The 16,756-nt window shown below is 43.6% G+C and overlaps 1 protein-coding gene across 3 annotated transcripts in view; it reads right to left on the bottom strand.

The window, feature by feature from the left end:
* Positions 1–1,817: 1,817 nt before the first annotated feature.
* The window catches only part of LRP6 (LDL receptor related protein 6), a 136,419-nt gene continuing 121,480 nt past the window's right edge, over positions 1,818–16,756 (bottom strand). For 2 of the 3 annotated variants that reach the window (XM_075442162.1, XM_075442179.1), the window contains 6 exons: positions 16,298–16,534; positions 14,456–14,566; positions 12,421–12,651; positions 11,021–11,157; positions 9,689–9,786; positions 1,818–7,913 (listed from right to left, as the gene is read on the bottom strand). In XM_075442162.1, coding sequence (XP_075298277.1) covers positions 7,622–7,913; positions 9,689–9,786; positions 11,021–11,157; positions 12,421–12,651; positions 14,456–14,566; positions 16,298–16,534 — 1,106 coding nt within the window. In that variant the 3' untranslated portion in view covers positions 1,818–7,621. The remainder of the gene's footprint in view (positions 7,914–9,688; positions 9,787–11,020; positions 11,158–12,420; positions 12,652–14,455; positions 14,567–16,297; positions 16,535–16,756) is intronic. The other variant, XM_075442170.1, reaches the window with a different exon arrangement.

Below are 16,756 nucleotides of genomic sequence, written 5' to 3'. Positions count from 1 at the left end.
CTTGCTGGGAAAGCAAAGCTGGGTAAGATCACTGCTGTGCCACACCAAGACAGGCAACCCAAGACATCAGACTTTTTCCTGCTGCTTTATGCAACAGAGGGTGCAAGCGGACGCCACGAGGCAAACCTTCCCCTCGCCAGCTCTGCCGAACACCCCCCGATTCCCACGCGGACCCGACTCGGCGAGGTACAAATTCTCCTCCACGAAAACAAGTTAAACACGTCCAGCAGTTCCCCTCCAGGAACAGGCATGCGATTTTGCGTTCTCACCATCTTAGGGAAGCGCTGCCAATACTGACAGATCCACAAAAAAAACCCAAAAGCCTTCTTCCCCCTACCAAAACAAAAGATGCCGCGTGTTGTCCCTCCTCTAGTGTAAAACGAACGGCAGGATTCCAGCGCTTGCCGCCACCGCTGCTCCTGTGCACGTGTCAAGGGAAAACACGGAATCAGGCAGAGGAAATGCAACTCTTTTCAGACCTCCACGTGGTCTTTTCTCAGACAGACAGTATTTTTCAAATGATGGAAAATACCCCAGCATCCCTTACTACGCCTGCTGCCCCTTGGTGCCTGGAAAACCTGATTTTGGCAGCTTTCCCATCTCTGGAGGCCTTGGTAGGTGGCACCGATAAGACGTGGTGGAGCTGCAGGTGAAACACAACTTACTTCTGTTTCCTGAGCTGCACTCTCCCTCTACAGAGTGTTGTTTTTTTCCCAAGATTTAACTCAAGTAGCTCACGGACAGGGCTGATCCTGCTCTTCGTGGTGTCCCTCCGTACCGCCTCTCCGGTAGCTGCTCTGAGGAACCGCGTCTGAGATGCCCAACAGCTGTGCCTGGAAAAGACCAAGACTCGGGGAATCCAAAATGACATGAATGCTGTACACAAACCTCTACTATCTAACAACTGCACGGACTCTGTAGAAAGGTAGCCACCACTATTTACAAAAAAAAAAGAAAAAAAGAAAAGAGCTGGTGAGACTTCTGTAGCCCAGCAGCAATTCACAACTGGCATTTTTAGAGAGAGACGCAGCATCCAGCAGCTCCAGACTACTGGCTCATTTTCCAAGGTAGAATAAACACAGCACCTTGAAATCAAATAACCATTGCACACTAGCTGAGAATGAGTGGCATTTATTTTTATAACATTTTGTGAGACTGATGAATGTAGGCCCCCTTTTACTGATACAGGCAGTGATACGTGGCTTGTCCGTGCCTCCACATAGAAAAACTGGGGCTATAAAAGAATCTTAGTATAGCCAGATCCACCCTAATACAAAGCCAGATTTTTTTTTTCCACAACCAGTGGATGCAAGTGGAGTGGGAATTCCTGTGCTGAGCTTGTAAATTCAGAACTGCTTCCTGTCCAATTACTTGTAACAGCAATCGGATGGTTGGGGGGAGAATTTGTTTTACACTTTAAACACTTCTCTCTTTGCAAACTTTTCCATACAGATTTAAAGATCAGCAGTCTCCGAAATAATCACCAGGCATCTCTAGTCTGATAAAGATTTACTTGGTAAAATTGTCTGGTTTGTATGATCTGTTCAAGCAATCTCAGGGATCTGTAACTGAGACTTTTAGCTTTAAAATGTCTCCAGTTGCGCTGCAGAACCAGGGGAATCAACAGAACGGCCTGAGGTCAACTCTGCGTTTCAGGCAAACGCATATCAGGGTTTGCAGAGTCCTGTCTACAGCGCCAGAAAGTTAAGCACACTCTGGCTTTTGTGGAGAGCAAAGACACACATGGATTTTTACCTTTAATTACCTTTCCTCCAGATGCTGAAATAAGATGAAGAACACCCCTCCTTTTTCACGCTTGGTTTTATTATAAAAATCAACATTTCATTTGTTACAACTCAGTTTATAGTAATAATTGGAAAGGATTTTTGTACAAGGTTTATATACACCTTACAAGTAAAGCACTTTATTTTACAAAAAAAAAAAAAAAAAGTTAGTGAATGAGTGAATAGGGCTGACCAAATGTTGGTCATTATAATATAAATACATCCTTGCAAAGCACCATCGTACCAAAGTTGATGAACAAGAGACACCAGCTGGCTTTAAGACAACGACAAACAGTGATTAAAGCTTGCAAAAAAGAACAAACAACAAAAAAACAAAAACAAGATTAAAAATCTGAAAGCAGCACCAGATCCTTCACTTGCAAACAAGGCTAGTTCAGCTTAAGCCCGTGGTATCCTCTTTGCAAAAAGACATTTTCATTTTCCCCTCGCCGACTCTGCTGAAGCTGCCTGGCTTCAGGCCACAGCCACCCTGAGCATGGCTTCAAAGCCGCTCCTTCTTCATTTCAAAGAGGGGAACAAGGCTCCTCTCCAACAGTTCCATCACCACAACCACGCTGCGAAGACAGTCCCTGGCCCGACTCGACTACGGACAGCTCGCTCACCCTGCCCTGCAGAGGGCTGGAGGGGATCACCCGGGCAGTCCCCATAAATGCTATGCTGGCTTCATTCACTGAGCTGCCCTTTTTCAACATGGAAAGGAAAGAAAATTGCCCATTTTGGATCACTACTCCATTTTACTGCTTTTAGAAAGGAATTGCATGTTTTTCAGCCATTTTCAAGCTATTAGGCCATTCCTACCTTATTTTCAGGGTGTATCTGCCACTGGCCAATGAAGTTAAAGGTTAATTTTCAAGCCATAACCCCACCGAAATACAATTTAAAAAAATTCTCATGGCTAACTGGCTAAGAAAGCAATTTCTCAATAACAGTGTTCAAATTATTTTTGCACCCAATGAACCAGATATATTTTTTTTTTTTTTGTAGAAATAACTAATCTGCTACAGGCACAGTACACGTTCAAAAGCGGATTTGGTCCGTAATAATACTGTGCGACAAACATGCTCAAGACAAACATGTCAGGAAAAAAATTGACTGCTTCTTACGAGATACTTCGAAGAAGGCATTCGATTCAACAGCATGCATGACAGGGAGTTCTGTAGGTCAAGCAGTTTCCCCCCAGAATGGGGGTAATCAACTAATTCAAGGAGATTTGCCAAACAATAAGGAATGGAAATACTCAATATTCAAGACAGTGGCCTTTTCTTCATCTTAGCACGGGTTTATCTGTGTTTAAGACTTGCCAATCAAGCCATTTCTAGACTATGGGCTAAACAAATAGAGAAGCAATGCACAGCTGGAGACCCGAACCCCACCAAAGCCCATTAGTGCAATAAACACGAATTTTCTGCATGTACCTTCACCTGCAGTGGATTGTAGCACCCGCCGTGCCAAGCAGTTTGGGCGCAATTTTCTTCATAATTCTGCTAGGACTACGACAGATTGATTTTTATGTGCCTACAGAAAACAGAAGAGTTTTACTCATCTGCAAAAGGGATTCCAAAAGTAGGGGAACAGTATAAAAAAAAATGTGCTTCCTCTCCCATCTGGTATGACAGGGCATTAACTGCTGTCTGTCCTCCAGGCTGGCCAGAAGAAGTCCAGCTGACGCCAGGAGCCAGCGTGAGCGCTCTGAAAGGCAGGGAGGCTGAACCTGCCAACCGGGGGCGTGCGGATGCGGACGCACACGAGAGAAAGTTCTTAGATTTCGGTAAATTCGCCGATACGCGGACCTGCATACGTCCATCTGTACGTGCACGTGGGGGGAAAACGTTACGACAGTCATCTGGAATTTACCATACTGAAAGGTACAACTCACAGCAAAATGAATCCTTTGATATCAACGGGCTCGTTTGCATATTTTGCATTACTGTAAATATTTCATTTACTGTATACGCACAGGTTGCATGAATTTATATTCAGGGAAACCGTTCTTTATTTCCAATGCAAATGCCAAAGCTACGTGCATGTTCCATTTCTCCTATCCAAGTTATTTTCGAATAAATGTCTTGGTATCCAAGAGCAGTGGAGAAATGAGGAGCGCTCCTCAGGAAGGTATGAAATGCACGCAGTACGACACGGCAGGTATGATTTTAAAAGGCAGGATTAGGTCTCGTTAAGGTTGCCGTTTAAACATGCTAAGCTCCTGCTGAACGTGCAAAGGTTAGTTTTCAACAACTTATGCTGCAGTGTCCTTTTTTGTTTTGTTTTTTCCTGTCCTGACTGAGCACGCCAGCTACTTCCACTGCCAGCCACGCACGCTCCCCAGGTGTCCGCGCAGAGGAAAAAAGGAGTACGTGTGTTCATGCCTCACCGCACGCACCTGATGCTGGAAGATAAGGACCTCTGTGCTGAGCTTAAAACACCAGGAGCAGTTTCATCGACACCAGCGAGACCCCTTCCGTGCTAATGCTCCAACCCCACTTCAGCCATCTCCTGGATGGACATCTGTGTGTCGCGTACAGTTCTAACATCTCAGTCAATGTGAGAAGCAAGAGAAACCATGATCCTCACTGAGGGAAGGAGAGAACATGAATCACGACTGGCTTGGTGGTGGAGAGGAACAGAGAGCAGCTGTTTAGTCTCACTGTTCCGTCAGTCTATGATTTATGCACTGGGAATGTGTCAGGCGTGCGTACTACTGGCATCAGTGCTTTTGTAATGCGGAGATCTGCCCAAGAGGAACTTCGCAGATCATCAGCTCTTTCAAAATTTTACTCTAGATTTCCTGGGAAAATACATGTACTTGCAAAGGCAGATGACGGCTTCCCACTAAACAAATTCTTTGGTTAGTCCAGATGAGAAACAGCCTGCTCTCTGTGTAGGTCACCTTCTGTGGAAAACCACCGCGGGTCCATTTTCCCCTCTTCATGTGAACCTCCGAGAGGCTGATCACTCAAAATGCCTGACCCACAAACTGAAATGTGTGTATCAAAAAGACCTCATCAACCCCCCACTGAATTGTACTTCCACCCCGTTGACTTCGGTCGAGTTGTGCGTGGCCAGCACAGAAGGCGGGCAGCACGATTCGTTTTTCTTCCAAAGAACCCTCGCGGTAATGAACACGCTTAACGAATTTACGGGCAGGAAGCCCCCTCCAAGAGGAAGCCTCAAGTGAGGCAGTCCAACTGCACCCAAAAGAGGATACCACTCCTTAAGCCCAACCACCTTAGAGTTTTTTCAAACAGAAATTGGTACACTGAAAAGAGTATTTTGCAAGAAGAGACCATTGCCATCGCAGTACAAGCACTCGGACTGAGATACAACAATGCAATATTCTTCTGAGTTCCATCAGTGCAAGTTTCCACATGTGAGCCCCACATGGAACGCTGCACGTGAATAAAATGTAAACAACAGAGAAGTTTCTAATTTTCATCGGTGTGCCAGCCTCAACACCCCCTGCCTCGACACACCCACCATCCCCCCCCACTTCATATAAATGTTTTAGAGTTCCCTTATAGTTCACAACACCCTCCTCAACATCCGTCCTGCTGGAGAACACAAACAAGCTTCTTCACCAGCAAGGAAGAGCCAGAAGAACAGCTACCACGATCCCTAGATACCTAGAATGAACCTGGGCAAAAACCCCCTTAGTATGCCAGATCCAGAGATCAACTGCAACGGCCTGGAGACCACCGAGGCTTTTTAGAGTTTCCTCTGGTATCTTGGACTACTAGAAAGACCCTTTATTACAGCTGGAATCCCAATGCAACCTTGTTCCTGGGAGCTGCAACCAAGTGAGGCTCCAGTACTCTGGGTGAGCGGCAACACTAGCAAGAATTACCTGTCACTGAGCCGGTCAACAGCATGAGTTAAAGCCCATGCCACGTTTTCAGATTGTTTCTCTTTTAGTTGAAACTGGCTGGGAAACAAGCAACAGAGAACAACAAAACCCACACAGCACCTCTGAAGAGTTGTTACACCCATAAGAAGCTCCTCAGTGCCTCTGCCTTGAGAGAGGACGCCGAGGGCCAGTCTTTGAAGGCATCGGGCACCTTCAACGCATTTGATGTCAACAGAAGGTGCAAACGCGCGACGCCGTTTAAGATCAGGTGTACTGTGAGCTCCACCACAGTCAAAGCAAATTCAAAACACTGCACTGGAGTCAAAAAGGAGTTCACAATATCCTAGGTTGCCCCTCAACCTACACAAACAACATTTTCACTTGATTATATATTCTCCCTGTCAAAATCACCATAGTGAGGCTGATGGGAGAAGGGGCTAAATATGATAATATACAAAAATAGAGACGTGAATATAAAATGGTTTGGTTAAGAATATCTTAAAATTTGACATTCACAGCGGTTAATACTAAAGTATTAAGCTCACACCATGCAAAAGAGGAGGTATGTCAATATGATATGGAGAATAACTGGCTTTACCTAACACGAAGAAATCATGAGCAGTTAATACAGCACGGGAACCCCTTCCAACGATCAAAACATTGATTTTTTTTTTTTTTTTTTTTTTTAACGGACAGTTGCTCCACTGAAAGTTAAATGCTTCCTTATTAGGAAAAAATAATATATATATTTTATATATATGATTTGTATACTGTGATATCAATATACACTGAAAGTACTGCAAGGATATATTACTAATTTACAGTAAAACTAACAATCCATGGTTAAATTTATAGTTTATAAATATGCTGTCTATATTATATGTGGTATAAAAATATTTGACATTTTGTGGGCACAAGGTCAAAATAACGTTTTCTCTTTTAAGGAACTAAAAATCATTCAGGTATATGCATATTACCCTTGTCAATTACGTGAAAATCGTACTGACCTGGTACAAAACAGAATCCTCCCATGTTGGCGAAATGAAGAAGGTGATCTATAGCATGATACTCACTGCATGACAAGGCTAATTAGAAGAGTAAGACTTTACAGCAGCCCAGTTCTAGCAGTACTTTAAATAAGGTTATCATGATTTAAAGTGACACAGGCAGGAAGAAAGGATGCAGAAGAAATGAGAAAAGCTAAACGGCGTGGGCGGGGGGCGGGGGGAAAGCAAACTTTAAAATCTACCCAACAAAAATCATTGAAATTCCAGAAGCAAGGAGAGAGCTCTAAGCACTCTAGTTTGGTAAATGCATTAAGAAAAAACAGAGGTGTATTCATTTCAAAAAGCATGTGATTATCTTTCTGGATTCACTGCTACGATTGCTGTATTCCTGTAGAAAACAAAGCCCTTTGTGTAAGCTTAGTATCTGTCCTGACTGCGTTTTCAAGTTTAACTTTAGTTGCTGGCCCTCCGTAGTTAACATAGAGGTTATTTGGCTACTTCCAAGTGTCTATGGTATGCTGCTCCGAGACGGACTTCTTTATTATTAATTACTTTAAACATTTTTGGTATTGACAAACCCCACATCTCACCTTGCTGGACAAGTAACACATCCCGGTCCTTCCATTTCCTTACGTGCTCAGTCACTTCACTGGATTAAGGCATGTTTTTGTGTTCCATTTGCAAAAATAAAACCTTTTTGTACAAATGTCTTGGTTCTTTTATACAAAAATTTTTCTTCTTATGGCACAAGCAGCAGCTGCTGTTTAAGAAAATATATAAATATCCTTTTCTTTTTTTTTTTCTTCTGTACAAATATCTTCAGTACTCCTCCGCCCCATTTAATAACATTTAACTGTACACTGTCCTACCTCATCCTTCGCCAAGAGCTCCCTCCCCCCTCCCCAGCAGAACATTTTGTATTTACACTTTCACGGCGGAGGCAGGTAACGGGGTGGGGGGGCTACCCCTCATGAGGAGTCCGTGCAGGGGGATGGCGGCGGCGGGTAGAGATGGTGAGAGTAGCTCCGCTCCGTGTACGGAGAAGGCGGGCAGCTTTCGTAGTTCTCCTCCGCCGACAGGTACTGGCTGCGTGGAGTGGGTGGCGGGGGGACGGGCTCTGAATCATAGTTCAAATCACTGGTGTAGCCCTTGGCCGTCACCGCTGTGACCCTTCGGCTCGGGGCATAGTCACTGTCGCAGACATCCGTGCTGCAGGGCGTCGTGGGAGGTGCAAAATGCCGGTAGCTGTAAGGCCTGTAGCTGTGGTGGGGAGATTAATGGGAAAAGCGTCGGCGTACGGGAAGACCGCGCATTTCGGGCGACGTCCCCGCGGACCAGCGAGCGGCGGAGAAGCCAAGGTGGAAATGGAGAGCAGGTCAACCTCTCTGCAGTAGGTACACTGCATCACGCTCTCCTCTCTCTGACGCTGCAAACTCACTAACTCCCCTGCAGAAGACCCACCTCTGCGCTGCAGCATCAAGTTATAGCAACTAGCAAAAGGGATGCTAATTATTAATTATCTACCAACAAAAGGCTCCGTAAAGCCTTAGCTGAGGCAGAAAAATTTGCTCCTGAGACAGCGCCACGGGGGTGGGGGAGCGGAAAAATAGCTGCGTTGCCATTCTATGGAGAAGACATTCTGTTTCTGTTATCACATTTATGCATACTAACTTCCAAGCCCAGACAGGGAGACTGAAAATCGCCTGGCACATTCATAGCGGTCAGGAGAATCAGTCACCGGAGCAGTAACTGGGATGGAATTCCCAAAGGCTGCTACCACAAAACATCTTTTAAAATGAGCCCGAGACAGTTTAAAGAAAACAAATTGGAAAGGGAGGTGCTTGGTAGCTACAACGACCAGCTTCACAGACAGCTGTTGGGATGCAGCTCCTCTGTATTCAAGTCAGAATGTTAGGAAAGACGGGAAAGATCAGAAGCAGCATGGCCAGGGTTTATTTTTGGGTGGGGGAGCATCTGGAAAACATTCAACTATAGGCTATATCCCCAACACCATTTCTAATACTAAAAGTCGTATCAGCTAACCAGCCATCAGCGTGATGCCTGTCGGTGCCAAAATTTGGGTTTCTTTCATTAGAAAATGACTCGTCATTTTAAAAGATTTTTCATATGGCTGCAAGGGACTATTATAAACATCTGGTCTGACCTTCTGCACAACAGAGGCCATATTTTCTGCTAATGGAGAAGAGATGTCTTTTCAGCCCCAGAGACCTCATTATCCAAAAGCCCCCAAAGGCTCTGTGTCAGGGAGGCATTTTTTTCGATAGACAAATACAGCACACTCTTCTCATCGACCAGATCCACTAGTGATTTGGGAAGGGAACCTGTACAGCCTTGAGTAGTAGGTCTCTCTCTCTTTATTTTTGGTAGTTAGCTATAAAATGCTAATGAACTCTAAATAGCATCTTTCAGGGACAGTGAGAAAGACACATTCAAATAAACAGAGAGAAAGCTTCCATGCTCATAAATATTAGTCAGAGAAAATACGCAAAAGGTTAGCAACCTTTTTCAGATATTAGCCCTCAATAAGTCAAATTAGAATTTCTGTGCTTTATCTAGGCCGTGATATTAAGGTTACTTCTGACCTAGTAGCCTTTGTATCGCCAGCTTTCCTCTGCATGCTGTTCGCCTATCATTTCTGCTAATTACATAACAAATTATTTATGAAAGAAGCCTGAAAAAAGGCAGGGTTCACTCCAGGGTAAGTATTTTCGGCTCAAAGTTATCATGGTACCAGGTTTCTTTTGGCATTTGGCTAATTTTGTGATGAGTGTTGTCATTCCCCCCAGTCCGTACACCCGAGAGGTGTACCCCTAACGCCCTCACTGTACGATTTAGCTGCACATACACGCCTGCTTCAGTGACACGATACGTGTGAACCCATTTAAACCCCTGTTTTAGTGCTTGCAGAATTCGGCCCTTTGATTGCATTTCTGACGGAGCAGAGACTGTCTTGATTCGGCATTTTCTGCGCTAACTGCTTTGATCCTGACAGAAGCTGTTGTAATAACAATTACCTGTAGGATCTATGGGTGGATGGGCTGTTTGAAGAATAACCGAACTCCATGGTATAATGCGAACGTTCGGTAGCTGGTGATGGCGGTGGGTTCAAAATCTAAGGGAAACAAAAGAAAAAAGCCACAGTGAGGGGGGAAAAAAACCCCAAAACCAAACCCCAAAAAACCAAAAAACACCCCGAAGACCAAAAAAAACATATGAAGGAGACTCAAGAAAACACCAGTTTATAAATTTTCTTTTTAGTACACTTTAACAGCAACCTTAAATTAAGAACTGCATGTGTAGCCCCTCCCAGCAAACAGGATTTTTCTTCTATTTCCCAGTTCTTTAACAGACATGGAAATGCCGCTTTTTACCATTCCCAGAGAAGCTATTACTAAGCTTTTCTTAAAAAATGCTGACTGGTGTTGTTATTTTGACATACCCAGCGCTGAAGAGTAAAGTTGAAGCTAGCTGTTCAACACTAGATTGTCCCCAGGGACACCACCGCCCTAGGCAAACTGGCAGACGTCTGCTCCTGCTAGCTGCACTCCCCAAGAATTACTGCCCTTTACCATACTTGCAGCTCACTGTCCAAGGCAAGCATTTCTTCCCTATACAGGCAGGCTCCTCGTGCACAAACAATATTTTGATGAATTTAAAGATACAACACGAAGTGTTGGCTCTTGGAACTGAGGGCAGACAGTTGAGGGGGATTTCAGCCAGCGGTGCCTTAGCATGCAACTCTTCAACGCTCGATAGTGGCTTGGTGGACTTCACATAAAAATACCTCACATAACAACCACTGATGCTAGAATTAAAGAGGCAGGGAGCCCTCTAGGGCTGGTAGCAACTTTTATACAGCATCCAGCGCAGCACACTACCCATTTGTGACTGGAGGAACGCTATGGAGTTGCAAGACACTTGTTTGTGTATTTATCTGTCGCTTGCAAGACACATGACACAGCTTCATTTTAATTCCTTGAAAGGTCTGTACAGAATCGACCATAGTTTTACCTCCAGAGGTACGTGGCAGAGTGTAACGAAAGGATATTGCTCTGCCAGAGCTGCTCAACATTTAGATGGATTTTTTCATCTCCCCTGACATTCAGTCTAACATCTTTTTCTGGCACTGAGCTGTCTTACGACTTTTTAAAATTAACAGAAAACACCTATATTGTTTTGGAAAAAGACAATCTCCTCTCCTTTCCCTTTCAAAATCCCTTACTCCATAGTCAAACAAGTTTTTAGGCTAGAAATTTAAAACAAAACATTCATCTGTCAATTAATTATCAAGACACTGACACTTCCCTGAAAGTTATTAAAGGTCTACGAATAACAGAATGACTTACTGGAGGAAAGTAAGTGCCTTTGGTACTTGAAGAACTACTGGAAGAGGCTCCAGTGACATGGGCCCTGTCATAGGGTGGCCCGCTGCTCCCTCCCATAATGCTGAGGGAGCTGATCACGGATTTACCTCGAGACATCCCTGCAGAACAAAGATGTGTGTCAATACTCAATTCTTGGAAGTAGACAGAGAAAAGAAAGCTTAAAAAAAAAATAATCTAGAGGATAACAGCAGTATAAGCACAACTCCTAAACCCAAAATTAATCTTCTTGGTATTAAGAGCAAATTCATTGCTCCTTGATGGACAACTGGAATGAAGACTGTCAGGGAATAAATGTTGGGTTTGTGTATCAGCTACTCAACTGCAGGACTTGGCACTGGGCTATACCAGAGCTGTGTGAAGAGAAACAGATTTCTTTCACTCGAACAGCTGGAAAAGACTTGAGAGAACAGGCATTCAGGCACGATTTCTATGCCTCAGAATAAAACATGAAACCGACTCTGACCACCTCAACTGAGCAACCGAAATTTGTGTGAGAGAAGAGAGGGTTTGTCTTCTTTCATTTCCACACCATTAAGTGAGCTTTTGCTACTGGACTGAAGCACGCTGGCAGAGAGTCCAAGCGAGAAATGGAGAGGTAAGCCACTGTGCTCGAAATAACGGTGAAAATTCTGCTCAAAGTCTCTCTTTATGAAAGCAGGTTATTACAGAAAGCAAAGAAATTTGGTGCATTATTTTAACCCTGTAACAGCCTCACAGAATCTCTGTGTTCTGACTGGAACTTGCTGGATCCAAAGCCACAAGTCACAGTACATATTTAAACAATATATACAGAAGCAATGCATATAAATGAAGTGCAACGCTGCGATTAAGTCTTACTTTTTAAACAGCAGTAGCACCACGTGCTTGGACTGGTGTTGGAAACTTCACCGTCACACAAAATAAGCTGAGACCACAGCTATTGCTGGTCATTATGGACTTTACAAGAAGCTTCACAAGCAGACAAACCCAGACTACAAATCTATCACGAATAATTGCAGTGTTTACAGTCCTATGAATATAACTCTGTGTAACTTTACCTTGTACCATCATGACACCTTGCTGATGCTATAATAGTCCAGAAAAAGGCTTCTTTAGTAGCAAAAGAAGAGAACTCCCACGGCATGTGTATCTACCTGAGCTTACGGTTCTGCTAAGTATCTAAATGCTTGTGAAAAGCAGAAGTAAAATAGCAGTTCATTACTATAAAGAAGGATGGTGACAAGCCTTGACAGTCCTGGCTTCCAACAGCTTCCAAGAATTACGCACGTGGAACGGGCATCTCCTGTGCCTACATGCACAGCATCCTCAGCTACAACTACGTGGTGCCAAAGAGCGGGACAAGGGTCACACCATTCACTCACCAGGAAGAGACCCAGACAAAGAGCTTGGGTGAGGCACATAACCAAGAGGTACAGAGGCTGGTCCATGCACCACGTAATCGTTGGTCATTGTTTCCCCATCTCCCTTCATGCGTGGGCAGAGCACCCTCTGGCAGATGAAGTACATGGCTCCAACCACAAAGACTGTAAGGATCACACCAATAATGGAACCTATTGTGTTGTTGGGCTGTGGTGCAGGCTCCTCCGTTGTATCTAAAAGGAAAATGGAAAATCAGACCATGGAAGTTAATCCAGCAGCTTCACGTACCAACATCAGTTTTCCTGACATCTCTCCACACAGGAATAATAAAAGCCTCCTCTTCTGTAGGCAGACAACAGCTTTCAAATTAATACATGGGAGGAACAAACAGGCACTGAGACAGGTCTGTTTAAAGACTCTGAGTGTCCATAAGGGCTACCCGTGCACACGACGACCTTGACACATGCAGAGAGGTTTTTGAATCACAAATGAACAGTATATGCATGTGCAGGGGGGTTGATGAACCTAATCTTGCTTCATGCTGACAGGCAGGGCTATCCTTTGAATTTGATGAACAAGTCCTGCAGCCATGGCTCCAGACGGCACTGTGCTGGGGACTCCAGTTCTGCTTTTTCTTGTCATTAAAGATGATGACAACTACTTTTCATGCTGCACCTCATCACATCAGCACCCAGGTTATCACTCAGTGTAACAGATTGGCACTCCCTTTTCTCAACGGCGTAATGTTCACTTATGCTGAACAGGAGAGGCGATGCACCAGTGATGAATTCTGGGTTTGCTGCTATTTATTAAACTATCTGACCTGCTCCGTATCTGACCCACACTGATGCTTACAGATATGGCTGAGCATCAGCTTTAGAGGTGCCATACTTGCGAGGAATCTGTATCTGAAATGATTATTCAACAGTCAAAACGAGTGGCTTTTCCTACAATACCAATTCTAAGCAGTGACATTTCTGGGATTAACTGACAACCCCCTGCCTGTGCTTCATGAATTTGACAAGAAAAGCAGACTTTAAAGTATTTTCCTGTTCTAGTCAGTGTTTTACATCTTATCTATTACTGAAAGTCTTTTCCTCAACACATTTTCTTCTCCCCGAACACCAAGCCCACACTTTAACCAGCTTGTCGCAGTCTACAGAGATAAGTAAACAGACTTCTGATCATACTGGAAGAGGGACAGCGACAACTGCAGTCTTGCTCCGGGTGGGCTAATTTTCCATCCTCTGTTACAAAACTAGAAAACATATGAACTATAATAAGATAACTATACATGTCTGTGATAGTGTCACTCATAACTTGGTAGAATGGACAGAACATCCCCTGTTACTCCTTCTTAAGATCAAAGGTCCAACTCTGGCTTTGCATTTTCAAGTTGCGTGTGTGACAACCGTGATATACAGATCTCTAATGTCCCTATTTACGATTTCTTTTAAGGCACCATCTGTGAAAACGAACTTTCAAGATGGAATTTTAAAGGCAGCGGTCTTCTCGCAGAGCCCTGTAGACTTCAACGTAGAGGATATCACATGTTATAAACCACAAATCAAGCTCAGAATTACATCTTTTCAAGATACAAAGGAAATTTTAGAAGGTTTACCCTACAGAGTGCACCTCTGATTCTAAAAGCACCTGCTATCAACTCTCTTGATGAGAAAACCATGAAGCAGAGCAGTTTTATATAAAAAAGCCTCATGCTGCTATTTTCTTAACACTGCATCAACTCAGCATACTAACAGATTATAGTAAAACAAACCTTTTATTTCTTTTAAAAATTAAAATAGGTAAGTGGAAAAATTACCAGCCTGCTCTGCCTGAGAGACTACTCATTCAGAACACCACTTATTTTTGTTATTCCTATTCCACCATGTTGTGCTTTAATTGCATGACAGCAGTTATGACCAGAAGCATTCATTTTGGGAACAGTTAGTCTGGTTGGCAGAAAAAAATCTAGAAAGGTAAGAAAAAAATTGTGGATGTTGCAATCAAGTCTCTAGTCTCAGGTTTTACACTTACAGCATCCTTGCTCATCGGAGCTGTCACTGCAGTCCAGGTTGTGATCGCATTTCTTGCTTTTCCCAATGCACTGCCCACTGGCGCAGCGGAACTGATCGGTTAAACAAAGCACTGAAAGAGAACCCCCACACACACACCAAGAATCAGTATCAAAGACTTCTTCTCTTTAAAATGATTAAGAAAACAAGACACCAAAGCACACAACCAGGAGTATCTTGGGAGAGCTTAGCCTGCTGCTAGCTTCATTTCTTAAAGTAGCCAGTGGCACACAAAGTCCCTCATGCCAAGCACGCAGAAAAAGTGATTCAGTGTTCTGTTGAAGGTATTGCTCAGTGGGTACCTGGTCCTTACTGCCTATTTACAGTAAGGACGTAAGATAAAGTTATCTCGACTAAAATAACTCTGGAGCAGAAGGCCACTGAGGACACAGGCACTTAACCCAGGACGTGGTTACTGCATAATTACTATAAGAATCTCCAACTCTAAGCATTTATTGTAATATAAGAGAGAAGAATAAAGTTATTCAAAATAAATCTGCCAAACCATGATGATAAAATTGTTTATGAAAGATAAATGTGGTTTCTCAATGCCCTTGTGCTCTTCCTGTAAACCTGAAAACTCCTTGATCATGAGGCAATATATTTCACTTGACATTACGTTTTTAAACTGAAAAGAAAGACAGAAGATAAAACTGGAGCTTTGCCAGTACACTCAAAAATTAAACTACCACTTTGGGAAAAAAGGTGCTGCAGGCAAGGTGCTGGCTGCTGCTATTTACACATATTTTTGCCTCCTGTTTCTCATAAATTCAAAAATTCCTTCTGATTTCAGTTGCATTCAGAAGTTAAACTAAAAGGTTTTCTGATCTGTAATCAGCTTGAATACGGTGAGTAACAGGGCCACTTTGAAGGTGATAAACAGCCCCTAGTCTGGTATCTCCAGCTGCTGGATGGCAACTGGGAAGCCAACTTGCACAACGTATTTTCAGCTGTCAGCATCCCGTCTGGCTAACAATCACCTTTCATGGCACAGGAATCTCTGCAGCGGTCTGCGTGATTTTGTTTGAGCTGAAGCCCACCTTGTGGAAAGAAATTCAGCCTTGATTCAAAGACCCTTAGACAGTCTCTTCAAAGAAGGAAAAATGTACTCAAAGGACACAGAGAAGAGGCATCCTTTCAAGCTTACATGTTGTCCCTACAGCTCTTCACTACTTGCACAGTGGGGAAAGGGTGAGTTTGCTTATGTTTCACATTGTGTAGTGGTGGGGTAGTTCAGATACCACCAGCATAACCTCTCTTTTCCAGAACTAAAATAACCTAATTCTCATTGTGTTGGCAACAGCACTTCCCTCTGTAGTGATGGCTTAAATACTCTCTTTTGCTGTGCTCTATAGGAAAAAGAGGTCTCCAGAAATCTCACCTGTCTCCCACTCCTACTTACTCGTAAAAGGTTAACTCCGTTTTGTTCAGGTATTATAAAATAAACAATCCCAAGACCTTTACTCGGAACAAGGTACACAAAAATACTATGACAAGGATTTGCTCCACTTTGCAATTCATTCCCAGTTACCAGGTTTTTAGAGCTTAAAATCATATTATTGTTTTAACAGTACCTTTCACAAACAGAGCTTAAATCACTGTGTAGGAGATCAGCATTATTTCTATCTCACAGGTAGAGAAACAGAAGTATGAGGTTGTGAAATTATTTCCCACTCAATGTATCAGTTTATAAACTAGCAGAACCTCGGATCCTTCCAAATCCCACTCAGCAATAACTTTGGTATCTTTCATAGTGTCCCCATGACAGCTTTGTTTTCATCACACTCTGAAAGGTCCTCTGTACCTTCACAGTTCTTCTCATCCGAGTTGTCCTGGCAATTGGCTTCTCCATTGCAGCGGAGGGCACTGTCTATGCACTGTCCACTTTCACACTGGAATTGGGTGTCTGAGCACACTGGGCAGTTCTTTTCATCACTGTGGTCTTCACATTCAGTGAAACCATCACAGCGCCAGGCCACTGGGATGCAGTCAATCTCACCTGTGAAACAGGTGAACTGCTGAGGGGAGCATGTTGGTGGTTCTTTAAAAAAATCAAGCAAACAAACAAAAATTAAAAAAACAGGTGAACGAACAGTAGACCACCACAGGTAGGGACAAGAGGATCTCAGCTGCTTTGATTTATCCAGTAGCCGAGAAACATGTCATGTCATAAGGTAACTTCCACCCCCGCTGCCTCCGCAGTCATTCACGCAGATCTTGAGCCCCATGTGACTGATGCAGGCTCCCATCGATGGAGGCTCAC

This window comes from Opisthocomus hoazin, chromosome 1 (genome assembly GCF_030867145.1).
Source record: "Opisthocomus hoazin isolate bOpiHoa1 chromosome 1, bOpiHoa1.hap1, whole genome shotgun sequence".
NCBI classification, from domain to species: Eukaryota; Metazoa; Chordata; class Aves; order Opisthocomiformes; family Opisthocomidae; genus Opisthocomus; species Opisthocomus hoazin.
Note: the sequence above shows the minus strand (reverse complement) of the source record. Positions and strands in the feature narration are given on the sequence as shown.